Consider the following 27,647-nt stretch of genomic DNA (forward strand, 5'->3'; position numbering starts at 1 on the left):
CCATCCAAAGCGGACAGAATTTATATATCAATTTCCTACATGAATCATTGACATTGTGGTCTTGTTTTTTTATTGCCGCATTACAAAGTTGTAAACTTTATAGTTTCGGTTTCTGAAAGGTTGCTATGCTCGACAATTTTTATTTAAAAAAATCTATGGCCTAAATCAAAATCCGCTTCCACGAGTCACTAGATTTTAACTTTATCCTTTAAATGCAACAAATCTAATCAAATTTGGTGCAGTGGTTGCCAATGAAAAACAATTTCTCCTTTCCCATGTAAATTTAGAGAGTCCCCGAGCTAAAGCTTCTTTTTAAACCCTAGAATGCCCTAACTCTTACGTGCGCACTCTACAAGCAGATGCGCTACACCTGTTTATCTTACTTCGCGATCGCAACAAAGGCAAGTAACGAAAATGTGCGAGCACAGAAAAGGCTAAAGCCGTTAAAGGACTAGCGCTCGCTTCCGATGCCACATAGCTGGCTATACGCTAGCTGGTGCACTCGCACACTTTCGCGACTGCACGCTTAGTTGCGGTTAAAGAAAATGCCAGGAGAATAGTATTTACTTTTGGCCATTTTTCAGTCCTTAAGCTTGCCGGCGCTGGAGTGCAACTCTACAGGCGCACAATGATAGTCGCCGCCAACTTCACCAACCACTGCGTTTGGAAAAAAAAAACAAAGAATGGCTACAGCCAAGTCGTAGCCAGAATAAATTGAGCTAGCCAGACAGAAGACGAGGTTGCCTAGTAGCTGAAACCGAAACTAGCCCAAGTGCCCTTATTTGTAGTAAAACATCCTGCATGGCGCTGTGCGGCACAGGGTTTTATTTCTGGTGCAATTGGCGTGCGATGGAGCAGGGTGGCGCAGGAAAATGTAGCAGAATGCCGCAAATGGAGCAGGAATTCCACCCCTTCATTGGATGATAGAGGACACTAATGACCACGTATCTGAAGGCATTTTATGGCAGCATATGTACAAGAATACAGTTCAAGCAGGCTAGAGGAGGTACCCCGCGCTTGACATGGCTACGGCGGACTGCAGAGTTGGACTACCAGGTCCTCCTTGTGCTCAACTTGTACGTCGGCTAGTACCTGTTGGACTTTCTCCATCAGGGCATCCATCTGCAACAAGGTGCAAAAGCATGAACAAGGTGATTACAGAGGATAACATCACAGCTGGTGTAGTAAACTGTAGTTGCGGCCAAGTTGGTTCAGCACTATGGTAAGCCGGCGTGTTATTACTCACAAGAAGATGCAGTTGAGTGCTAGTCTGTCCCGAGTCTTCTGTCCAAATTAATATGTGCTGGTTTACCATATGATAAAGCACAACAGTCTCACAATAATGCAAACTCAGATTATTTGTACTTCTAATTTAATAAATAATATTAAACACTTCAGCCCTATGCTTTCGTGGCATCTACAAGCTGCTTGAGTTAAAGTGCAGTTTCCTTTAATTCAAGCTTATCACAGCCATGTGCATTACTGCGTGTCGAGAAAGTAACACCCAAGTCAGACAAGCAAATTTTGACATTTCGAGCGAGTGCCTTGCCGAGTGTCATTACGGCGGTGTAGTGCTAGATGGCAAAACGAAGTGTCATTTGGGATCGATGACAATGATGACCTATGAAACCATAGGAGTTACATAATAAGATTCTCTGAATTTTTAGTTTTAGAAACGCCTGATGCATTATTTTTTTTTTTTTTTGAAATGCTCATGTACAAGAACCTCCTCCATCAAAGTTAGAAATACTGTAATCTCATTAACACGTCTGTTTTGAGCCAACACAAGCAAGGAACATATCCAAAATCCACAGGGTTAAAATGGCGGAATTCGCCAAAAATGAATGTTTCAAGCTTTTTTTTGGCTTCACTGATGTTACATAGATGCTCATAACATTCGAAATGACAAAAAAGTAGTCTCAGGATTAATGCCAACTCTGCTGTGAACATTTATTTATTCTTAACACATCGCTATCAAGGCTACACACTTCAACACAGCAAAGCCAGTTTCTCGGACACACTCGCTGGCAAGTGCACTTCACAGCAACTGTCACTGAACCTTTCCATCTGACAGTCTCTGAGCGACACTAGTTCACTCACTCAAAGTGTCACTAAATTTGCCCGTCTAGCCACAGAAAGTCAAATCATGATGACTGATCATGAATGGCACCCTCTTTGAAGAGGAGTGGCAACAGTCACTCAGCCTGTGTGGGGTACTTGCGTACACTGTGGTACGTGCTCGTGTGTTATCACAGATAGGTAGTCATTGTAGGATGGTGAAGAATGACATCCATTGCACCAATCATGGACTCCAATATCAGGTAACAAGGCTCTTCATTATACTGTCCAATTTTAAAGTTGTGGTAATCAAGCTCAGTGAGATGACGAGTAGAGCATGGTGGGCAGTGTTTGGCCAAGACATGGCAGCACAGCGAGTGCAGCAGGAATGGAAAAAAGAAGGTGGTGCCACCAGGGTGTGGTAGTGGCGGTGTTTTGTTACAAATAACTCTTTTCAGACAAGGCAAACTTATCACTGTTTTGTTGGAGAAATTTCATGAGGTACCTTTTCATAACAGAATATTCTGCACCTTTCTTAAAATGTGTTGCGTGGCTCTTTTATTGGCAACTAAAGAACTAATTTACCATGAAAAGCAGAGTGCACTTAACGATGACAAGACATAAATTGTTGCAAGGACATGCAGCATGTAAACATGTCAAATAGACATGATCACTCCCCAGTGATGAGTCCACATCAATTTTCTGTGACTGATATAGAAATATGATTTACTTAAGAGTGTGTGAATATTTAAAGTTTCAAATAAGGATTGAATAGTCTTTGCTATTATATTTGTATTCAATTCGAGAACTTACTATTCGAAGTTGTTGAATATTCATTCTTTTCAAATGCTACAAACAAACAACAGTTACGGCAGGCTACAATGAGAAAGACCGATGCAAGTAGATATAGTCCCACATGATTCTGTTTTTGGAGAACCAAGGTTCTTTTGCAGGCAAACCAGTGCTGAATGATCAAATGTATGAGATCACTTCATCACATTAGTTTTCGTAGTCGTTAAATAAGTATGCCTTGCCTTAGGCAGCATACGAATCTGTTGTCTTGATTTAGGCGAAGCAATTTATTTGGCCTACCTCAACACGGTTGAATTTATTTCAAATGATGCACGTTAGCTCCTTCGATGAGCGCTTCACTCTAAATTATGGGGTTTTACGTGCCAGAACCACCATCTGATTATGAGGCACGCCGTAGTGGGGATTGTGTTTCAGCTTGCACTGACAGCGCACAGTTAAAGAATGTTTGCTCAGTAATTGCCATGGAACGCCATTGAAGTGCAGCGACCACTTCTGCAGAGCGGCAGTGCTACAATGCCGATTCAGAGCGATAAAAAAATTCAAAAGCTGAGTTTCTGGGGCTTTACATGCCAAAAGCACGATATGATTATGAGGCACACTGCAATGGGGGCCTCTGGATTAAAGGGGCCCTGAACCACTTTTTATCAAAGTGGAGAAAGACATTCGAAGTGAAAATAGGCTATTTCAGAAATACTTTGCCGCAAAAAGTACTTCAATGCGTTCAGCAGAAGCGGAGTTATTGGCAATCAAACACGGCCTCCGTTGTGCTCCCCTCCCTCCTTCAACTCCTTGCACTGCGAAGGCTACGGTGAGGTGGGGCGTGGCCACAATGCTTCGCCTTCGAAATGTCAGCGTGGCATGCAGTCCAAATTTCATTTTGGACTTCCGATTTTGGTGCCTACGATGCACTAAACGTAAGCCAAACGCGGTTGTCCTCAGCGAGCTGCAGTGCGCTTAGCCAGTGGACTCGTGGCTGCAGCTCGCGGTGGCCGCGGTGCAGCCGGCCGCGGTGCAGCCGACCGCAGCGACCAATAGCTGCTGCGTATGGGAATGTGCTTTATTACGCACACAAGAATAAAGCACACAGAAAAGAGTGAGGATCATGGCGTCTTTTGAAATGAGAGTGTTTTAGAGAAAGGTGACTTGGCTTGCAAGCTCCACGCACTGCGTATGACAGCAAAACTTGGCTGAGATGCTCACAGCAGCGTGTGCTACCCGCGGACTATGTTATTTCACCAAGCCCGAGGGGTAGTTCAGGGCCCCTTTAATTAATGTGCACCTCAATCTCAAGCTCTGCAGCACAAAGCTATAGCCACTAAAAGAGTATGGCAGGTATTTAGTGATCAGCAGAGGAAACTATATGGGCCAAAATACTTTTCACTCTAGTTTTCATCTAGGGTTCAAGCCTGAAATAATTTGTGAGGAGCTACAACACTGCTGTTGCTATGCCAGCTACTGCAATTTTGGGTGGTACTGGATGCTCTCTCCCTTTAGTGGCCATCTACAGTTTTGTATTTTCATCATTTTCTCTCTTGCTTGATTTGAAGCCTGCCCATGAGGATAAACAACCGTCATGACCCATCAGATTGACACTTGCAATGCCAGTTTGATTCACTAACAGACATATACCGGGTGCACGAAATACTTGAGAACACAATCACGAATTCAGAAATACCACCAATATAGAATTTGTTCTAAATTTCTTATATTGTTCCCTTCACTGCTGTTTTCTATAGTGCTACCTTCAGTCTCAAAAAGTGACTGACTGTTGCTTCAAAAAGGGTATTCAAAAATATCAAAATTAAATTATAGGGTTTAGAGTCTCAAAACTGCACAGTAGATTCGAAAAGGGTTGCATGCACAGATCAAATAGCACATATTCATGTTTGCCACTGCTTTCAAAGCAGCAGCCTTCAACAAGTATTTAACATTGTATGACTCTTTGTTAGTCTCTTGTCTCTGCCTCAGCGACACCCCAACTGCGCCAAGCCTTTCTTAGCGATGCCCCTGGCATAGTACATAGCTGCAGCTAAGGGTTATACTCAGGGTTAAGTTTAATTTTGGGGATTTATGAGTTCAAAACCACAATCTAATTATGAAGCATGTTATAGTGGGAGACTCCAGATGAATTTTGACCACTTGGGGTTCCTTAATGTGCACTCAACGCATGGTACATGGGCGTTCTTGCATTTCGCCCCCATTGAAATGCGGCCACCGTGGACCTGGATTTGATCCCGCGACCACACTGAAGGCAAAATGGTAGTAAAAGCTCTAGCCATTTGTGTGTCTTGAGGCAAATTCATCAGAGAGGACTGGTACTTATTTTCAACATGCTTTCAAGGGCTGTTCGCAACAATGGCCTACACCTGCTGCTAAATATCAACTGTCCAGATGACGCCTGACCACTGGCAGGGCTCCTTTTCCTATACCATATCTGCTAACTTAGCAACATGAAAATTCGGGAGATCACCGCGCAAGGGGGAGAGGGGGGTCAAAAGAAAATTTGCCACCGTGCGAAACGGTGCACGTGGTGGAGAGTACATACAGTGTAGACCGCTTATAACGTAAGTCGCTGGAGTCGCGAATATCCGCACTATAAGCGGTACCGCACTATAACCAAAACAAATATTTTATTGCGATAATGGACACTCCAGGCGCATTTATGCCGTTGCTGTCACCGTGCTCTAGGTTCCGTATTCGCTTAGTAAATGAATTAACAAGCATGGTGTCACGCGTGCACACATGAACACATCTCGCTCGTTGACTGCGGAAACGAACTGTCAAAGCGCTTGAGTGACGAAGCGCGGCGAGCGAATTTACCTTCGTGCTATCATGCCTCTCACTTCAACGCGACCTATAAGCGGCGAAAACACGGCGCACGGCGGACTTTTCCCGTAGCAGATTCCTTTCAAGATAGGGCCAAGGCAATCGTATCGCCCAAGTGGATCGTCGCAGATTACGTCCTGCTTCGGTCCACTGAAACCGTTCCGCATTGCTTTACTGGCGAAAATCCTTTCCTTCCGTTTGTGCCAGTCCCGAACGCAAGTTTTGGATTCTCCGAACGCCCATGAAGCGGCCCGATTTCCGTCTGTGCCCGCACACATGATCACTTTTCTTTTAAATGCAGCATCATGATGAACTCGGTACTTCATGCTGATAGAGCAGACGCAGAGAACATGAAGACAGACGGTAGACTATTGCCTAAGCACGTGTAAGTACATGGAGGAAGCAACGGTAGCTAGGCTCGAGAGTAGCTAGGCTCGACGCGTGTGCGAGGTGGGCATTTTGAAATGCCGACGGCTATATGGTAACGCAGATTTAGGGTCGTACTCGATTCTAACGTGCAAGCAATTTTTGGACCTGTCTTATAGGAAAAAAAGTGCACGTTAGATTCGAGTAAATACGGTATTTGTGGCTTGAGGGGAGCGTTTGCTGTCTAGGTTGACTGCCGAACTTCCAGGCAGCTGCACTGTCCCCTGTATTTCGTGTCCCGCAACTGCGATATAAGCGATACACGTATACATAGAGTGCTATGGGAAAATTAACGGGAGTCTGAAAAGACCGTATTATATCCGGTCCTGCACTATAAGCAGTTACGTTATAAGTGGTCTACACTGTACTTGTCACCTCTCTGCAAAGGGATAAAGCATGGAAAGTCAGTATTATATGATATTATAAATACTTGCAAGTACTTATTCTTGGCGTATGAAAGCGCCATCTATCGCTCTAACTAAACTCAGGGAAACAAAGTGCAGTTTGGCATTCCGCACTTCACTCGACAACCTGACAAAGCCAAAAGCGTAGCGCACTCACGATCGATTAACGACTGGATTGATAAGAACGCGTGAGCCAGAAAGAGACGAGCCAATCTGGAAAATCCCATATGGCAGCGCCCGTCGGTTGCTTGCATTCATGGTGTTGACTAACTGCTCCCGCGCTGCTTTCTGGCATGGTTATATTACAAGGCGTAATATGGGTATAGCGATAGAGCATAAAAAAGAAAGCAGAACGAAAAAAAAAAACCCCGCTGTGCTGTGGCGACAACTTTTCGGGAGATTTGAGGTCACGTCCGTACAATTGGGAGATGTGAGCAAAATTCGGGAGAGTTGGCAGGTATGCTATACCACAGCGTACTACTGAAAGATATAAGCTCCTTTTTGATCATGAAGACAAACAAATAGTCACGTTTGGGGAAGTGGCACTCTTAAAGAGGCCCTGAACCACTTTTTATTGAAGTGGAGAAATGCACTTGACGTTAAAATAGACTATTTCAGAAATACTTCGCTGCAAGAAGTACTCCAATGCATTCAGCAGAATGCTGAGTTATTGGCAATCAAAGGTTGCGTATGATCCCATTCATTGTGCTCCCGTTCCTTCTTCAATGCCTTGCACTGTGAAGGCTACGGTGGAGCTGGGCAAGCTTAGAACACTCGCCTACTGAACGTCACCTTGGCGCGCAGTTCAAATTTGATTTTGGATGTTCACGTAGATGCCACTACATCCAATTTTGGCCCCTATGATGTGCAAATGTGGCCAAACACAGTTGTGCTCAGCGAGCCGCAGTGCGCTCAGACAGCAAACTTGTCACAGCACCCCGTGGCGGCTGCGGTATCTACGCTACGTAACAGACCGCAGTTACATGCAACTGTAGTGCATATGCGCAGTGTTTCCTCTGTGCACCACAGGACTTGAGTGCACGCTTGCACTCATATGCTCGTCTGGCCGTGCTACATGGCGTGAACTGGCTTTGGCCTGCACCAGCTTGACCGACGGATAGTAGCCACGTACAACTTGCGCATTTTGAAGCGCTATCAATAGCTCAATACGAAGTGAAGTCTGCCAAGGCGTCTAACCAGGAGTGGCCAGGAGTGAGCGCACACTGGCAAGCGTGCGTGTGGCCTGACTAAGTTTCGTGTGGTTCGAGGCTAGTTGAGTGTTCCAAATTAGTTGAAATTAGCGAGAGCCGCCAGCTATGACATCGATAAGCAGGGTGGCCAAAGTTTAGTTCCTATGTGGGCGACCACGACTTAACGAGAGCAGACGATAGTCAGCTTCTTCCGGAAGTACTTAATTCTTATCAAAATTTGAAAGCAGATTTTCACTTACTTTAGCCTGTTTATTAAACAGCGTCAATAAATATACACAGTAACAGTAGGAAGAATTCTTCTTGATTGATGTTAGCTATTGGCCAGTAGCATCCGCGTATGGGAATCTACTATATTACGAAATAAAGCATCCAGGAAAGAGTGAGGAGCAGGCTTCTGTTGAAAAGAGAGCGTTTGAAAAAAAAAAGGTGACCTTGTGCTCTGCTTGCGAGCTGCACATGCCGCGCACGACTGGAAAGTTTGGCGTTGAGAGGTTCACAGCAGCATATGATATCCGTGGACTGTTTTTTCCCCAAACCCAAGGTGTGATTCAGGACCCCTTTAAGGCTGCTGTGGTCGGCACGTGACTAGGACTACATGTTTCCATTTACTGTGTCGAAATGGAAGTTGCTACTTCAGAACAAGAGTACTAGATGTTCGGCGAAGAGGAAGGAAGACGAAGAAAGATAGAATAATAAAGGAACCCTGAAACACTTCAACTAATCATAGAATGACATCACTGCTAAATTACATCGCATCTCCTGGTGTAAAAATTTTTCCAATCCTTCAAGCACAAGTGAAGTTATTGGACCAGTGAGTGGCTTTCTCTCGTTTCATTTCTAGTAGTGCGCTGAAGATACACAGCGGAGACGGCAAGGGGTTATATGGGAGCAATACCCTGCTGCCCAAAGGTTGAAAGTCTCTGCAGCAAGATGGCTCGTGCCGGCTGCAGTATCCACGCTACACTTTTTCTTAAAATTTTAAAAATCTGAAAGTGGGGTTTTATGTGCCAAAACTATGATCTGATTATGAGGCACGCTGTAGTGGGGGACTCCGGATCAATTTTGACCACCTGGGGTTCTTTAACGTGCCCCCAATGCATGGTACACGGGTGTTTCTGCATTTCCTCTTTCTTTAACGTGCCCCCAATGCATGGTACACGGGTGTTTCTGCATTTCCTCTACCGAAATGCAGCCGCCACGGCCGCGATTTGAGCAGTGCAATGCCATAGCCAGTAAGCAACCACGGTGGGTATGCTTTTCATCTCAGAAGCCACGCGCAGCAAATGCAGCAATGTGCAACTGTCGTGTATAGACCGGCAGTGCAAAGATGAAACAGTTTTTGTGTCTTTTTGAGATCGCGCATATATATTGTTACAAGCGCGAAAGCCTTGTATGATTGCATGTGTTATTTGGATGATGTCGTGATTTTCGGACGCACGTTTAGTGAACACAACGCTCGCCTCAATCTTGTACTAGAGTGCCTAGGCAAAGCACGCTTGGTACTAAACTCCAAGAAATGTCGCTTTGGAGAACGCCAAACACTAGTTCTAGGCCACCTAGTGGACAAAGAGGGCATAAGACCTGATCCAGCAAAAACTGCTGCGGTCGAAGCCTTTCAGCAACCTCGCTCAGTAAAAGAGCTACGAAGCTTCTTGGGCCTGTGCTCATACTTCCGTCGGTTTATTCCCGGATTTGCTCACATCGCGCATCCATTGACGTGTCTGCTTCAGAAAGGCGTTCAATTTGACTGGACCCCAGAATGTGCGTGTGCTTTTCGTGAATTGAAGTTCCGTTTGACGTCCCATCCAGTTCTCAAACACTTCGATCCCTTGGCTCCCACTGAACTGCACACGGATGCTAGCGGTATTGGTGTCGGCGCAGTTCTTATTCAACGCTTCGACACCAAAGAACACGTCGTAGCGTACGCCAGTCGCTCTCTGAGCAAGCCCGAGCGCAATTACACCGTCACAGAACAAGAATGTCTCGCGGTGATTTTCGCAGTACAGCGCTTTCGGTCATACTTGTACGGACGCCCTTTCACCATCGTCACAGACCATCACTCGCTGTGCTGGCTCGTCAATCTGCGCGATCCATCTGGTAGGCTTGCACGTTGGACACTCCGTCTACAGGAGTACGACTTCACCGTTTCCTATAAAAGCGGTCGACGGCACTCCGACGCCGACTGCCTGTCGCGGCTACCGCTTCCCACGACGGACTGTGACGCGGACAACTTTGACCACTACATCGTAGCCTTGGAGCCAGCATTTCCTGATCTCAATACCTTTAAGACTGAGCAGCAAAACGACGACACTTTAAAACTGCTTGCTGCCAAACAGAAATCAGCAGCCAATCGTTATTGCACACGTGATGGGCTTCTGTACAAGAAGAACTATTCTCCCACAGGCTCACGATATCTCCTGGTGGTCCCGAAAAGTCTACGCACTTCCATCTTGCGGGCTATGCATGACGAACCAACCTCCGGTCATTTGGGAGCAGCTAGAACGCTTTGCCGTCTTCAAGAACGATTTTACTGGCCTAATATGCGTCAGACGACGCAACAGTACGTGTCTAGCTGCAACGAATGTCAACGTCGCAAACGTCCCACAAGTCCTCCTCCTGGTAGATTACACCCTGTGCCACCCCCAAGGACTCCATTCGAGCAAGTCGGGATCGACCTTCTCGGCCCATTTCCACGGTCCTCCAGTGGAAATCGTTGGATCGTAGTGTGCACTGACCACCTGACACGCTACTGTGAGACGGCCGCAATACCATCGGCTACTGCAGCCGACGTGTGCGTTTTCTTACTACGTTTTATCATCCTTCGACACGGGCCTCCTAAAGTCGTTATTAGCGATCGCGGGCGCCAGTTTACTGCAGATGTGGTTGAAGAGATGCTTCGCCTGTGTTGTTCAAGTTTTCGACACTCTACGCCGTACCATCCACAAACAAACGGCCTTACGGAACGCACCAACAGAACTCTCACGAACATGTTGTCCATGTACGTGTCGACGGATCATAAGAACTGGGACAGCGTTCTACCTTTCGTAACTTATGCATTTAACACCGCCCAGCACGAAACTACCGGCTACAGCCCCTTCTTTCTTCTTTACGCTCGGCCGCCACGTTATACCCTCGATACGATCTTCCCATTTCTGAACCACGATGATGCCTGCATATCGGAGACAATCTGTCGTGCAGAAGAAGCCCGCCGCCTTGCTTATTTGCGCACTCTTGCTTCACAAGATCGCTCGAAGGCACGTTACGACCGCCGACACCGACACGTCACATATGATCCCGGTGACTTAGTGTGGATGTGGACGCCTACCAGAAAACGTGGGTTGTGCGAAAAACTACTGGCGCACTATGTTGGACCTTACGTTGTGTTAGATCGTATAAGCGAATTGACATACCGCATAGCACGTCTCCTTTCAAATGGTCGACGGTCTTCAAAGACTGAAGTGACTCATGTTGCCCGCTTGAAGCCCTGCACCACTCGAGATGCTGTTTGACTTGCCCGGTGGGCTTCGTCTACGTGGGGGGATGTGTTACAAGCGCGAAAGCCTTGTATGATTTGGGTATGTGCCACAAGCAGTAGTGGGACACGGAGTTCGAGGGGGGCAGAAGAAGAAGACATTCTCCTAGCGATAGCAGAACCTCGGCTGGCGCCCAAGACCGTCGGTTGCGTCCGAATAAACCCTCTTTTCACGGAGAGTTACCTGTAACAATATATATATATTTCTCATTTAATTCAAATGAGCAATAATTGCATTACTGAGAATGTTCTAGTGATCACGAAATCAGCCAAGTGCTGTTGTGGGTCCATCAGCTTGCAATGACGCTGCATGACGACATTGCGGAGGCGAGAGCAAGCGTTTTTTTACTACTTTTGACACGAGAATGTAGATTTGTTGCTGCATGCAGTGCAATAATATTTGGCTGACATGTTCACAAAAGCCTTGATAACATATCGGCATCGTTTTCTTACCATGATCAAAATATGTTCCAGGGGCCCTATTTTGACGATGTTGATCGGAAGCTATGTTTTTAAGTACCTCACAAATCAGGTGGAGTGCTGGCAGCCAAACACCAAAGCACAAACAACTAGTTCTTGGGTTCTTCACAGGGTCATCATTAAAAAGGATAACACATGGCAATGCGTTACTCCCCAACCATTTACGATAATGTCATTTAGTTTGCAATGCACTGGTAACCTTCAAAATGCACTGTACTTTGTTTTTGTTTTTTGGGCAGCCCCAAGTGGTCCCCATGCTTGTACTGCTTCAATAACATTGTTTTCTCACCTTCACCAGTTATCCGCAAGTGATGTCTGCAACTTTTACGATGTCTTAACCTTATGCCATATCTACAACGCGCTTATGCTTCACTACACTTTAATTATGGGGTTTTACGTGCCAAAACCACAATCTGATTATGAGGTACGCCATAGTGGGGACTCTGGAATAATATGGACCATCTGGGGTTCTTTAATGTGCACCTAAACCTAAGTACACGGGTGTTCTTGCATTTCGCCCCCATCGAAATGTTCCGCGACCTCGTGCTTAGCAGCTCAACACCATAGCCACTAAGCAACGACGGCAGGTGCCTTATCTACACTCATTAGACAGTTGATTTTGATATCCATTCTGGCACATATGTGCATGTTTCTACCCTCGTGGACATCTGCACTGACATCAGTAGCCACAGCACAGTAGCTGTTCTGAGGCAACTCAAATGATGCCTGAATTGTACCAAGTGTATATGACATCTGCCTTCTTTCAACCACAGAGAGCAACTAATCTTTCACCAAGAGCACTTATCTTGGTTTCTTATCAGCAGTTGATAAACTTCACTCCCTATCTTTATGGCAGACCTTTCATCATTGTGACAGCCACAAACTCTGCTGGCTTTTGCCACTCAAACACCCAATCGCTTGCCCTGGTCACTGGGCCTTGCGACTCCAGGAATACCGCTAATCTGTTGTGCAAAGAGATTGGCCGCAGGACGCCAAGTGCTTATCTCACTGTCTAGCGAAACCACCTCATTCTGTGCTCAGTGGAATGAACCATTGCTTCTGTCTCAACAGTTTTCAAGTGCTTCATCATATTGGCACTAAGCAACACATTGAACCTAACATATGGGGCTGAAACTTGGAGGTTAACAAAGAAGCTCGAGAACAAGTTAAGGACCGCACAAATAGCGATGGAACGAAAAATCTTAGGAGTAACTTTAAGAGACAGGAAGAGAGCGGTGTGGATCGGAGAACAAACGGGGATAGACGATATTCTAGTTGACATTAAGCGGAAGAAATGGAGCTGGGCAGGCCATGTAATGTGTAGGATGGATAACCGGTGGACCATTAGGGTTACAGAATGGATACCAAGAGAAGGGAAGCGCAGTCGAGGACGGCAGAAAACCAGGTTGGATGATGAAGTTAGGAAAGTCGCAGGCACAAGTTGGAATACGCCAGCGCAAGACAGGGGTAATTGGAGATCGCAGGGAGAGGCCTTCGTCCTGCAGTGGACATAAATATAGGCTGATGATGATGATGAACACATTGAACAAGCTGACTAATCATCTCAGCTCTCTGTTTTGTCATGTCCTTATTTTCACATTATCTCAACAATGCACCTTTGACTACTGCAATGATAGCCATGATAGCACCAACCTATTTCTCGAAGTTACAGCACATTTTTTGCAATTCCTGAACACAAATCTTGGCAACTGTCATTTTCACTTTAAAGGTCAATTGCAACAAAATTTGGGATCGCATAAATGGCCTAGTTTCAGATAGTGCAGATACAGAGAAGCCTCAGTGCTAAATTTCGTGTTTGGAATACAAAGGATGCATCACAAAAAACTAAAAAATCATAATTTCTGAATACCAACACCAATACTGGCTGTTATTTACGTGTTGCTATTACTGCTTGCCGAAAATGACGTAGGACCTATAATGTTGAAAAGTGTGACACCTCTGCATGACCCCCCAGATTAGGAGGCATTTGCGGATCGCTGGAAATCTCGGAAGCAACGTACTGGGATTTGCACCTTATCCACTGGCCACCAGGTGCACGTGTCGTCTGCTTAGGTACTATTTAAAGGTTGTTAACAAGAAAATGAGACAATTACCAGCCCTGAGGCTTAGCCAAGATTGCTTCAATAGCACTATATATACTACTCATTTATAACCAAATTAGCCAAAGTGAAATAATATTGCACTTGGCCTGTGATCATATCATGTGAGGTGCAAGACATGAATAAAAGACAACATAAAGTGTGAAGTGCTTTTGCACGGGGTCTTTGCACAATCCTTTCAGAGTGATGGCTGTAGTGATGCGTAAATGTCACAAAAGAGCCCTCACCCCCTGCATAACCATGTTCGATTCGCCGGTCGCGGCGACGCATTGGTGCAGTGTCGATGCGCTCTTTCTGTAGTTTTGAGAGTGATAAACACCACTAGCAAATCTTTGGCTTAATAAAGTTCATATTCAATAAAATTTTAATGCCATTCCCACAGCGCTTTTTTTTTTGTCGGAAAAATTTCGTCGTTGCCATCTTGAATTTTGGTGCCGATCCGGGATAGTGCCCCCCCCCCCCTAACTTTACCGGTAATTTCGACTTGCTTGAGGGGGGGGGGGGGGGGGCGCTTGCTCGGAATTTTACGGTAGACACAAGAATGCCAGTATCATTTTGTTGATGTCCCACAGTTTCCAGAGAAACCATCAAACGACTTGCAAGCAGAGCTGTTGATCCCTCATGTGAAATTCCTTGACAAAGGCCTCCAAGGTATAGCCAATACAGTCAAGCCATAATATGACAAATTATCGGATCCCAAGTAAACAAAAAATTTGGTTGGCCACGCCTCACGTCAATGAATATTGTACTACTATAACAAAAACTAAAATGCAACATACAAGACAATATCGGTAAGAGCGAAACAATTTGTTTGCTTGCAGCTCTGAGTACGCATTCTGGTATGGAAAATGTCAGACTAAGCAAGAGCAAGTTGAAACACCACATTCTAGAATAAATATGCATGCTTTGGCCAGTGACATGGCTTGGCTGGCCACAGCTGGTCGCAGGTGGCAAGCCAACCTGCTGTTCGTGTGTGAGCACATGTGGTTTAGCATTATTCACGTGCCATGTATTGACACAGCAAGCTGCTAGCATTCATTCAAAATCAACAGGAACCCCTTTGCTGGCCAGCTGGAGGCATCGCATCTGCGTCTCTTCCACATAAACTCAATCGAGATATTTTGCCAGCAACATCAGCATGCACACAACGAATACCAAATGTATAACGAAGGTGTTCTTGTGTCAGATCTAAGTGCTATAACAACGTCCAACTGTGGAAGTAAAAATTACAAAAAGCGCCACTGCCCTGCTCTAAAGAGAGTATACCTTCTGCAACTGCAGCGGTGCCAAAGGAGGACGACAGAGAACCTCTTGAGGAGCACTGTTGCCCCCAAGCAAGCACGGAAGCCCGACTGCAGGCAGTGCTAGCACCGATACACGTTGTGCGTACTGTCGGCCCCGATTAAGATACTCGTGCTGCTCCAGCTGAGAGTCCAGGGCAGAGACGTCGATCACGTTCCTGCAAGTGGATAAATCAAAATAAAATACGCAGCTACCACAAGGCGATTCTGCTGTGATGTGTAATGAACATCATTTCAGTTCATAGTTTTCAATAGTGCTAGCACTGGGAGATGGGAATGCAAGTTGGACATGTAACAGAAAGCATTAAAGGCGGACTAAAGCCTAGGAGTGTGGTTGCAGTTTCAATGTTAGCCTTTCGCTTCACAGACTTACCAATACATAAGTGCAGTGCTACAGAAAGTGCGCAAATGTCATATGAATGTACAGAGATTTTGTTATGCATACATTGGGTAAAAAGATCTGCTTTGAAGCATGAAATAAAAATAATAATGATTATGTGTCTCGAACTAGGTCTGGGATATTCCGCTACTTTCTAATGGAAACTATAGTACAGTAAAATGCTTTATAATGCTTGAATAATCACCAAGGCAGGTCATAAAAAGCTTAACTGCGTAAACAAGCCCCCTGATGAAGACAAGTACCCTTGTTGAAAGGTAGGCTTCGGCGGCATTCCTTGTTCTACCCGTTAATCACTTCAAGTGAACCTTCCTGTGAACCTCTCTCTTGTTTTGGAAGTCTTCCACTAGTGCTCTTTTGACATTAATGATGTGAATGTCAAGATGACATCACCAAAAAGATAAAGTAGACATCTAAGCCACCTCTGTGGTCTTTCCACTAATTCTACAACACCTCGCACAATTTCTTGAAATCTGATTTTAAAATGAAGGAAAAAGAAAGTTGCAGTTTCACTTAAGGGCAATGCACTGATGGCAACAGCAAGGTATTATAATACACAAAATAAGGCTCACGTTTTTATATGCAGCATCATTCATCATCAGCCTAATTTTATGTCCACTGCAGGACAAAGGCCTCTCCTTGCGATCTCCAATTACCCCTGTCTTGCACTAGCCGATTACAATTTCCACCTGCAAATTTCCTAATTTCATCACCCCATCTAGTTTTCTGCCATCCTCAACTGCGCTTCCAGTCTCTTGGCACCCACTCTGTAACTAAATGTCCACAGGTTATCTACACTACGCTCTACACTACGCATTACATGGCCTGCCCAGCTTCATTTCTTTCTCTTAATGTCAACTAGAATATCCGCTATGCCCGTTTGCTCTCTGATCCACATCGCTCTTTTCCTGTCCCTAAATGGCAGCATAAATTACAGTAAACATTCGTTCATGAACTAAAGTTGGGTGGTGCAGCACAGCCAAAGACACACACATGAACCCAGTTCACTTAATGAGTGCAAGTGCTTGCAGTCACAGTGCTGGTGTGATGAGCCCTGGTAGTGCGGTGAGTGTGCATGTCCCAAAGCAAATGTTCTGAGCTGCCACTCCTTTTACAACGTTACTGTGCCGCGCGTCATGGAAACACATGAAGACAGCGTGCATCAAGGTGCCAGCTTCCTTGACTTAGCTGCTTGCCTCTGCTGTCGCACTCACATGCTCATCCTCGCACCCATGGCAAATAAGATGACCTTCAACGCTTGGCGAGCGGGCCGTGCATGCACCATCGCACTTGAGACAGCATGGAGACATTGACAACCCGAGTGCACCTTGATTGCACATATACTTGCTATCACAATAACAAGTGGGTAAATTAAGAAAACAGCAGATATGCGCTATGTCTTCTTTTCTCATTATGTTTGTACGTACGCTTCTTCATTCTGAAATCACCAATAAAATAGCCAACCTCGCTCATCTCGCACCACTTCTCACCCCACAGCAGTTCACCCCACAACACTATTAGGAGCAATGTTTTGTAGTACAAGAAGAGTCTTATCAAAGGTGGCAAGAGACCTGCTGTAATTACTGTGGAAAGTGCAAAATTTTTTCTGTGAACTGGATTCGCAACACTCCCGAGATCCATAGAGACAGCATACACTGCAAAAACGTGGCCCACTGTAAACGAACTTATTTAATTTATTTATTGATACCTCAAATGGGTGGGTTACATTTGTACGAGTTCTACGATGAATGACTTGAAGTGGCACGGATCTCAATGTGGTTCTCACTGCATAAAATGCAATTATTGTTAAGTGACATGGCTGTGGCTTCAGCATCTAAATATACCATGAAAAAGGCAGCCACAATGACTTCTGTGGTAATGCACAGAGGTTTTATTGCGATAGCAATCATACGGACATTCAAGGCACGTCCACACCACTACCGTGCTGTCACACTATTGACAGTGCATGCAAGCAGAGGGTTAAAAGGTCTTCGAGGGACGTGCAGAGCATTCGGCTGCAAAAATGCCAAAGCCAAGGGGGCGGCGCATCCAGGAGCTCTGGAAGTATATCTGATGTGTAGGGGCGATGTCTGGAGGCTCATATTGCATTGTGTAGTTCATCTCTGTCTCTCTCTCTATGTGTGTGTGTGTGTGTGTGTGTGTATATATATATATATATTTAACTGCTTTTTATGAAAGAAGACTTTATTAATAAAACACAAAAAGCGTGATTTATTTAATGTGCAGTTAATTCTAATGTCAGGCACTGTTTGGAAAATCCACAGATTGTGGGTTAATTTACGAATAATTGAAAGGTGACATGACTAACGAGTTCGTAACAAGCTTCTCGATTTCCAATTTTCACTACGGTCATTCCGTGTTGCGGAACCAAGGCAGTTTGGGCCAAACCAGAAGAAAACGCACATTTCAAGATTCACGAGCGATCGGTTAACAATCTAAGTAGTGCTTTTCTAGGGACAGGCTTACACTGATCTTTGTTATCTTCTCGCTTTTCATGGGCTTGGATAGGGGCAAGGAAAAAGGGGGAGAACGAGAGGCATCCTAAAGTCGTGACATTGAGACGTGCTCCTGCAAGGGCTGCAGAATAGAGCACCAGCCTTCCCTCCTCGAGAACCACTTCAGGATGGAAGATACATTGAACCAGACAAAACCAGACAGCGCTCTTGACACAGAAAAAGCACCGGCAAAGAGAGTCTCAGAAGTCAGACGCTACTCGAACATTTTGTTTCGTTTGTTGAAGGAAGAAGGTGCCCTTTAACTAGTCAAAGGAGTCGCTAGCCTCTCGGGTGGTGGGGGCGGTTGGAACAGATTTGAGTGTGGGGGCATGCCCCCAGTGGTTTAGTACCTGTGGGAGCGACTGATCCCCACATCGGGCCTTGGGCGCATCGTCACACTATGTCCAACCGGCTTGGCAGTGGAGCCAGTGCACACCACACTAGCATTCGTGCTGAGCAGCTGTGTGCATACACTTGTCTGAGCATAACAGACACTAAATGTCAAGCTAAAGCTATCTAATATATTTTCATTGGGGACTGACAAACACTGAAAGTTTTCTGCCGGTCTCATCTCATGCACCACACAAGCGCGACTCTGCAATGCTGCTGGTGGCGCTCATCACGCCCTTGTTGTGAGATGCCTTGCAGCTGCCAGGGCACTGTTACTGCTGCACAGCATCAGATTGTCTCATGTTGCATAGCCCCTACATGTTTACCCCACATATTGTCAGTATATCCCTTGTATCATACTGTTAGGACAGTATATACTCCACATATCGTTAGAACGCCAAACCTTGTCATCGCAGTCAATGCTTCACCCTACGAGCAGACGAGCAAGTTCTTCCCGTTCACTTTAGTACATGAATTTTGAATTAGTACATGTGTTTCATTTCTGACCCATTTTTCTGTTATCACTTTTTAGCGGCAGGTGGGTAACACTACACTGACAGGAGTTTCAAAAGCATGTGCAAGAGAAGTGTATGGAAAGAATAATCCTTGTGCTACATGGAAAAGAGAAAGGGAAGGAAGCATATAGGAAATGTGCTGGCTTAAGCCCTCAGCAGAGGACACTGGGCATTGGTAGGACGTATCACAGGGCAGACAGTAAACATGCTTTACTGTTTGCCTAAACAAAGGGAACACCACTTTCTGGTACACATATTCAGATGACAAAAAGTGCATGCAAATGACAGCGAAAAACAATTACGTTTTCAGTTGAAAACATTATTACCAGGTGTTTTTTTAGCTGCACAAAATTTTTATAAATTGCCTGTGGCAGACAGCACAATTCTAACCCTTTAGCTAAATTACATGGTGAGGCGCCCATTAATTTTATGAGAAATGAAAATGCTTAATTGAATAAATAACATAATTACATTAATGATGTTTAATTAATTACTTTACAGTACATATTTCAATCTAATTATAGCCGGTGAGATTGCAAGACATATTCAGTGAGTGAGCCACCAATGGCTAACTATAAAAAATACAATAAGATCACTGCTGTCACACTGATGTAATGGCGCTGGGGTTCCGGCACAATCTTTTTGAAATAGAACTTTTCTCTTCCTAATAACATTTCCTCTTCCAATAATCAACCTATTACTGAGCGATTAGCAATAATAGAGCTTTGAAAGACTACTTTATCATTTAAAACTTAATTAGTGCTTCTCTTTAGTGTCCCTTTAAGGACAACATTTGTTTCCACCACAGTAAAGCCTCACTTTTCTTCGCATGTACTGCAATCTCTTTGAATGTCTAGGTCAGCTGTCAGTACCTTCAAGTCATGGCCTTACTTGTTCTTAGAGGAGTCCCGACACGAGAACCTTTTATTGATCTTTTCTTTCTTACTTTCCAAGTAGTTGTAGACTCTGCCATTACAGTATGAAGCCTCAATTTCTTGAGAAAGCAACATATAATTAATTTTATCACCTTTTCATGCGACCAGTTCAACATGCATGCCAAGTGCAGGGTAGCTTTGGACATGAAGCAAGAGACATATGTATATGATCAAGGAAACCAGAAGTGGTGATCACACAGGAACCACTCATGTGCACATCAGTCACCCGAATAAGTGGCTGTAAGCCACACAATGACTGTGCCACCAAAAGCTGGCTGCATACTGCTAAAAAAACTACCCTTCTGCCCCTCTTCATTTTGCGCCTATTCACATTCAACACGAGTTAAGCCTGGTTGTTCGTTCTTCCCAGTGAACGCCGAGGTTCTTCTAATGCTCTTCCCCTTCTTACCTTGTTGTGTGCTAAATGGACTCGTCTTTCAGTGGCAAGGCCATGCTAATTGGTGTGTGATGCCACGTAACCACTACCTCCAATTTCTGCGATTTAAAATTAAATTATGGGGTTTCACATGCCAAAACCATGATATGATTATGAAGCATGCCGTAGTGGGGAACTCCAGATTAATTTTGACCACCTGGAGTGCTTTAACATGCACCTAAATTTAAGTAAATTGGCATTTTTGCATTTGCTAACATTTAAATGCTGTCGCCACGGCCAGGATCAAACCCATGACCTCAAGCTCGGCAGCACAACGCCATAGCCGCTGGGCTACTGCGGAAGGTAGTTTCTGTGCTATATCCAGCCACCAGGCTCGCGCCCGATGCCATGCTAAACTTGATTTACACTTTAGACAAGCCACATTAAAAGGTGATGTATGTATTTGTTGCACTCTTGATGAATCGAGGCTTCATACCGTAATTACTGGATCAACAGCTATGCATTAAGAATAGGGGCGGATCCAGGTTTCTTCTGAGGGGGGGGGGGTCAGCTTCTGTCAATGATGACGATGATGATGGTAGCCTTTATCATTTACCGAAATTCACCGTTTCTGCTCACGATAAACCCGCCTTTTATACGGCTAGAGCAACACCTGTAGCCCGCCGTGGTGGCTCAGTCAGCTCAGGCGCTGCTGAGCACGAGATCGCGCGATCGAATCCCGGCCGCGGCGGCCACATTTCGATAGAGGCGAAATGCAAAAACGCCAGTGTGCTTGCGTTATAGTGCACATTAAAGAACCCCAGGTGGTCAAAATTAATCTGGAGTCTTCCACTACGGCGTGCCTCATAATCAGAACTGCTTTTGGCACGTTAAACCCCAGAAAGAGGAAGAAGCCCTATAGAGAAGCCTGGTATCGGTTTCTCCGAGCTTATAGGAAAAGGACGTTACCCAATACAGCCATGTGCTTGGCGGCTGTGCCTGATAATACAGGTTGTTCAAAACTAAGCTTTACGGTTTTCTTAAAATTAGGCACTGGGAGGCACGCGAAGACCACCTGTGCAAATAAGTTATGTGGCCAGGGGGGGCACAAAGTGAGATGATAATTATCGCTGTGAGCAGCCCAATTAACTAAAATTGAATAATTATTTTTTTGCCGACTGCAGTAAGTGGGTATGTTTGTATTGAAAACTTAGAGGCAGTCGTGTTTATACACAGTATCAGTCGGAAGAATTATTCTTGCGGGTTCGTGCTCCGAGATATCAGACTCCAAATTTCAATTGTACTGCGCAGAGTTATCGACTCGACGCGAGAGCGGTTTATGCTTTGCGTTGCTGGGGAAGGGAGGCATTTTGAACATTTTTAGGGCATTGACATCTTGATGGGTGAAGTGTTGTCATGAGATTTGTGCATGACAACACCAATGTTAAAGCGGCAGTATGAAATATTCGTTAGCATAGCTAAAAAGGTTTCTGCTGTTGATGGTGCAGTTGTTGCTTTTGATTTCAATAAAACTTACAATACTTGGAAATCAGCAGTCACTTGATTTGCGTAGCCCAAACAAGGACCATGCCCGGTCGTCTAGTCACCATTACGCACGCGCACTGCCCTCCGGCTTCTCCGCTCGTGCCATTATCTCGGCATGGCAGCTGCCACCATCTTTACAGGCTGCGCTGTCGCGTGTTACGACAGCGGTTACGGGTTCTTCGATTTTTTTTTCGCCAGCCCTGAGGGGAATGGGGCAGTTATTATCTTTGCTAATGCCTCCGCCACTTTGTCAGACTAAACGCCACACTCAACAGCCGCGTCACATCAGGGAGGAGCTTTGCGCCGATCCTCACTCTCTTGCATGCGTAATCATGCGAATGACAATTAAAATTTGGAGTTGGATATCTCGGAGCATAGACATGCTAGAAGAATTCTTCCAAGTGAAACTGTAGAAACACGACTGCCTCTAACTTTTGAATACAAACATACACTTACTGCAGTCAATAAAAAGTTTATTATTCAATTTTAGTTAATTCGGCTGCTGACAGCAATAATTATCTCACTTTGTGTCCCCCTGGCCACACAACTTATTTGCGCAGGTGGTCTTCACGTGCCTCCCAGTGCCTAATTTAAAAAAAACCCATAAAGCTTAATTTTGAACACCCGGTATATCTAGCCTGTATTGTTTCTTAAAATAAAATTTGGGATTATCTATCGCAGGTTCGTTATAAATGCGTAAGCACGGGTCCGTCTTTGGAGTTCTGTTGGGACACCTTGATTTCCTTAAGAAGATTCTTTGTGATCGGCTGAGACACCTTCGTTTGCTTTGGAGGACTAACTTCCCTATTCTCAAACAGCCCTCCGACTCGAAGCTCTTCCTCCACTCCATGGATGGATGGATGGATGGATGGATGGATGGATGGATGAGGCTGAACCCTTTAAATCGGGTGGTGGCATACGCCACCTAGCCATGACTATTAACATAATTTGTACTTTGTGGTGGGTGAAATTTCACCCCTGCCTTGATTTTATCCACCAATCAGATAACCTCTGTTTGGTTATTTCTACCCGCTTAAAGTCTATTTTGCCTTCACTGTCCCTAAACCCCAATGCTTTGAAAAAATCAGCCCCGTTGCCTTGCACTGTAGGGTTAAGCCCTTTACAGAAATGTATGAGGTGTTCAGCCGTTTCCTCTTCTTCTCCACACGCACAGCACAACGTGTCTATACCTTGGTACTTGACTCGGTACATCTTAGTCCGCAATACTCCCGTCCTGGCTTCAAACAACAAAGAGCTTGCCCTAGAATTATCGTAGATATTTTCTTTGGCAATTTCTTGCTTGAAAGATCGGTATGTTCCACCTTCTTGAGCACAGCGCCGCCTCTCGAGTGATAAAGACGTGACAATTCTGAAGAATTCCCGTGAATGATCATGAAGTTCAATGACCACTTCTGTGGAGGGATGGCGGTGCTATCTTCTCTCTTGAGTCGAGGTGTTGTGTTGACTTGAAGAACGCTCTTGAATACGGGCGTAACGCTCCGCTCCAACGCGGCAACCACTACGCTGGTTGTTTACGATATGCGAATCACCGCGTATGAGAGAGAGAGAGAGAGAAATAACTTTATTTTGCCCAAAATGTGGTTAGAGGAGGGGGTAATGACTAGAAGCCTCCCCCGTCCCCCCTTTAGACGGCGGCCGGCAGCTCCTGAGCCGCGGCGGCGTCTTCAGCCATTTGGACTACTCTTGCTTGAACATCCGGGTCCAAGCTGAGCAGCACGGTCTCCCATTGCTCCTCATTTCTTATTATTAAACTGGGTTGTTGTGGTTTCGAACAGTTATTGTTATATTGTTTCTTTGGGCATGCCCAGATTATGTGTTGAAGATCTGATCGGTTGTTACAAGGTTTACATATGTCTGTGTATACGTCTGGGTGATAGTGACTGAAGGCAGTGGGGTTGGGGAAAGTATTGGTTTGTATTAGCCGCCAAGCCACTGATTGCCACTTGTTTAATGAGCAATGAGCTGCTGGATATCTAGCCCTGGCTAGTCTGTAATGATCAATGATTTCCTTTAGGGAAATCATTGAAGGAAATCAACCGCGTATGAAGACTCACGACGCCACCTACAAGAAGAACAATGTGGCGTAGTAGCCGAGAGCGTGAGCCAGCGCCTTCATGTTTTGTTTCCCACGCGATCTCATCCTTTTACACAAGGCGCGCATCTGCTCCTGTTTCTCTAACCACGCGATGCCATCCTAGGCCCGCGCGCTGGCGTTGACCGCTGACGTCCCGCTCCCCCACTTCGCAGCCGCTGCTCGAGGCATCGCCCCGCTCCGCGAGAACGCCCACTCAGATAAACGGATCCAGTGGCTTTGACCCTACTATGCCTAATGTACGGCAATAAAACTGCGAAGTTACAATGAAAAACTTGTAGCTTACGAACGGTACTATATGCTTCTATTAGATGTTGTCAACGTGTAAACTGTGATCACAATGAGTGCTACAGTTAAAAAAAAAAAGTTGCCTATGCGTAGTTCTTAGTTTAGCTCTTAGTTGTTATTATTTATATATGAACACTTCAGCGAGAGATCTCTTTCATAAAGCAGGTTGGTCGCAGAACCGATGACAGCAAATGAGGCAACCGGTGACACCCTAATGCGGAACTAAGTTGATCAGGCGCGAAGGTGCTCGCGCGGACATCGGCGTGCTTGGCAAAAGGGACGTCCCCTCGTTTATTCGACGTCACCGACTGGGACGAGTATGGCACGGCCGGCGCCAGGAGTCCAAGGTGTTCATGAGAAAAATTAACTACGGCAACTTCGCGACACCACACCCCTACGGAGTACAACTAAGCTTGTGAGCGAGCTACCTTTACTTCTAAATGGCTGATACCACTGGTACTCACGAAAAATAATTTTGAAGAATGCTGGTGGCCATATTTTTTGTGACAGGGCCATCCCCCTATCAGCGAGGGGGCGACACAGAAATCTGAGGGGGGGGGGGGGTCAGGACATCCGGACATTCCCCCTGGATCCGCGCCTGATTAAGAAAAGGGATATCAACATAAATTTTGTGTTGGTACTTCTTTAAAAAGCGTGTGGACTGTATACGAGGCCTAAAATCTCAAGTCACCACTTTTCAGTTTCTGCCTAGTAACATGATAGCCTGCTTTCCGAGTTGAGCCTATGAGCCCAGAAGTGAGGTGTATTTGCAATATGCATGCCTTGCTTTCTTTGGTAATAAAACAGGTGGCTGTCACTGACACCAGCAAAGCAACAACACATGTGTCATGTGCCCTAATACAACATTAATGAAAATCGCCATAGCACTTGAATATTCTTTTAATGCGTTAGCAATCTTGGGGTACTTCACATACTTTCCGAGGGGTATCTATCTATTTATCATTATATGTTTGTATCTATCTATGTTTCTATCGATGTAGTAACTGTTTTCCCACCTACCTCGGTCACTGGGTAGTTCATGGTCAAAGGGGTAACGCATCAGGCTGCAGTGCTGAGGTAACAGGGTTTGAAACCAACCATCGGACCAACTTGGGTCACTGAGTACGAGGCATTGTGCATGCCGTTTCTCAACGAACCTTTTTCACGCCAGGTGACGTCGAGTTTACTCGCGTCTATTGTGGACCCAATAAAGTTCACTCACTCACTCACTCACGCCAACATGAATCACTGTAATATGCGGGACTGGGTAGGTGCCACTGTTCGAAGAAACACTTAGACGCCAACTTAGAGCACTGGGTATGTGCCACTCGGTCTCTGCTGTTCTTCAATGAAGCTCTTTGATGCCAACTTGGATCACAAAAAAGGTCCTTTAAATTTCTCCATTACTGAGAGGAATAGAACCCATGTCACAAGGGTTCCTCAAGGACAGCAACCCAACGCCTTTGTAGGCTGAGCAACAAATGCACTGGGTATGCACCGCTTTTCAAAGAATGCCTTTCACGCCAACCCTTCAGCGATTTGCATCATGAATGCACAGACTCAGTGGCACTAAGTACGTGCCACTGAGTCTGTGGCAAGCGCAGAAACAATTCCCAGCGTTCACAGGCGCCTGCGCGCCACGCTTCTCGTCTAGGAGGCTATGCATGGACTTCTCGGCAGCGCCACTAGGTGGCGCAGCATGCCCAGAAAGAAGCACGAGAGAGGAGCCTGGCTGCTACATGACGTGTTTCTCGGCATTCGCATGCACTGCCGTGCCATGCATTTTGGAGGTCACGTGCAGTATTTGAGGCGGCTGTGCTTGATGGCACCGAGCATTCTTAGGGAAGGTCAAAAGTTGAGTTCCGCTGCAGTACACACCTCATACATAACTTGTTTCGACATTTGAAATGCAATGTATCTCTATATTGATTCGATAGAGCATTACGGTCAACTGTATTCGCGAGATGGGTTCGGCCGAAATGTGATCTTCTTGCGTGTGTGTGTGTGTGTGTGAGCAATGGATTATTTACCGTGCTGTGCATGCATTTGGGGATAAAAGAGCAAGCTGTATAAAGGATAAATTTGCTCACGCCGCCGTCTGGTGAATGATCCTGTTGAGAGCATTCTGGTCGTCCCCTTTGGCAAGATGTGCTGAACCACTTTGCATGCCGCCATAACTGTCACTGCACAAGATATGCAATTCATACAATAAGCCGGGTTACATGGAACAGTCATACACGTTTCAGTAAAGCTTACAAGGTTGCATCACTAACTTTCTACGACACATACGTAGTCATTGACCATAATAATGCTGCGCAAAAGGCCAGGAGAACACTTTAGAACACACAGCACATAGCTTTACGTCATTGTATGTCTCTCTGTGGAGACAATTGTCAACCGATATTAACCGGCGATTTAAATTATAAGAAATACGCGTCACAAATAATGCAAGCGCTATACCAACAAAAATCAACGTGCCTGTGTGTTTTCTTTTATTCCTTGCCTCTTGTCCCCCAGCAATCTTTTGACGCCTGAATAGCTGCCCAACATAGGCCATATCGCGCTTTCCATTTCTAGCTTATCTACTTGACGACTACACGAGAAAACAGAGAGGGCAGGGAGCGCGTCATGTTTTCAAATGTCCCGACACTTACTGGAAAGAGTGCTGTGATGCATTGCCTACCGGGTTTGCTAGCAGTCGAGAGTTCTCGCTGGGTTCATCCTGTGACAGCAAACAGAAATCAAATGTGAGGACAGACTTACACAACCAGTACGCAGGATGGTTCGAGAACTCGTAGATAAAAATACTAATTAGCGCGATCGCTCTTCCTGTCACGGTAGTGGGCGTTACCTTCACATCAACAAACTGCGCATACAAGGCAGATGACACTAGGCACCACTGAAACTCCGTGAAGCTAACCACGGCCTTTCCGCAGTTGCTCTGGTACAAAATTTCAATATCGGAAACGTGAGTGGAGCGTGCCGGTGTTTCGGAGCGGCCTGCGATCAGAGGCAGCCTATGTCACCTCTCGTGACAGGACGAGCGTTATTGGCACGGTCGGCAGCACAGTCACTTCGTCCAGCAACAAGTCACCTCTACCTGTGAGCGCTTGTCTTCGTTGCAGCTGAAGCAGCAGCCCATTGGTGAAAAGTTGGATCAGAAGAGCGCACAGCACACAGTAAACAAACTTTACACCACACCAAGCATCTTTCACCCCACGCACAGTCATATGACAACAGGGTCGCACTTGAGAAATCGGTTGACAAATACTGAACACAAATTTATCGTAATAAATTAGTAAAGATAAATTACATTTATGCGTTGTATACCTCATTAAGTTAAGCTACTGTGTTTATCCATTTTTTGGTTCCTGGTTTCAAGAGTTTGCTGCGAACCTGTT

The 27,647-nt window shown here is 45.4% G+C and overlaps 1 protein-coding gene across 1 annotated transcript; it reads right to left on the reverse strand.

Moving 5' to 3' along the window:
• Window positions 1-939: 939 nt before the first annotated feature.
• LOC119449770 (ragulator complex protein LAMTOR1) lies at window positions 940-27,481 on the reverse strand. Its single transcript, XM_037713029.2, has 5 exons — window positions 27,347-27,481; window positions 26,901-26,968; window positions 26,337-26,429; window positions 15,137-15,329; window positions 940-1,122 (listed from the first exon to the last, which is right to left on the reverse strand). Exons 1-5 carry the CDS (start codon window positions 27,386-27,388, stop codon window positions 1,027-1,029), a joined length of 492 nt encoding a protein of 163 aa, XP_037568957.1. The 5' UTR covers window positions 27,389-27,481; the 3' UTR covers window positions 940-1,026.
• Between the last annotated feature and the right edge of the window lie 166 nt (window positions 27,482-27,647).

The sequence above is a fragment of the Dermacentor silvarum genome, chromosome 4 (assembly GCF_013339745.2).
Source record: "Dermacentor silvarum isolate Dsil-2018 chromosome 4, BIME_Dsil_1.4, whole genome shotgun sequence".
NCBI lineage: Eukaryota > Metazoa > Arthropoda > Arachnida > Ixodida > Ixodidae > Dermacentor > Dermacentor silvarum.

Excerpts from the sequence above, each read along its gene's own strand:
- LOC119449770 (XM_037713029.2), bottom strand. The coding sequence starts at position 27,388 with ATGGGCTGCTGCTTCAGCTGCAACGAAGACAAGCGCTCACAG. Across the intron at positions 26,430-26,900 it reads GCATCACAGCACTCTTTCCA|TGACAGTTATGGCGGCATGC; the intron begins GTAAGTGTCGGG and ends TATCTTGTGCAG. Across the intron at positions 15,330-26,336 it reads ATCATTCACCAGACGGCGGC|GAACGTGATCGACGTCTCTG; the intron begins GTGAGCAAATTT and ends ATCCACTTGCAG.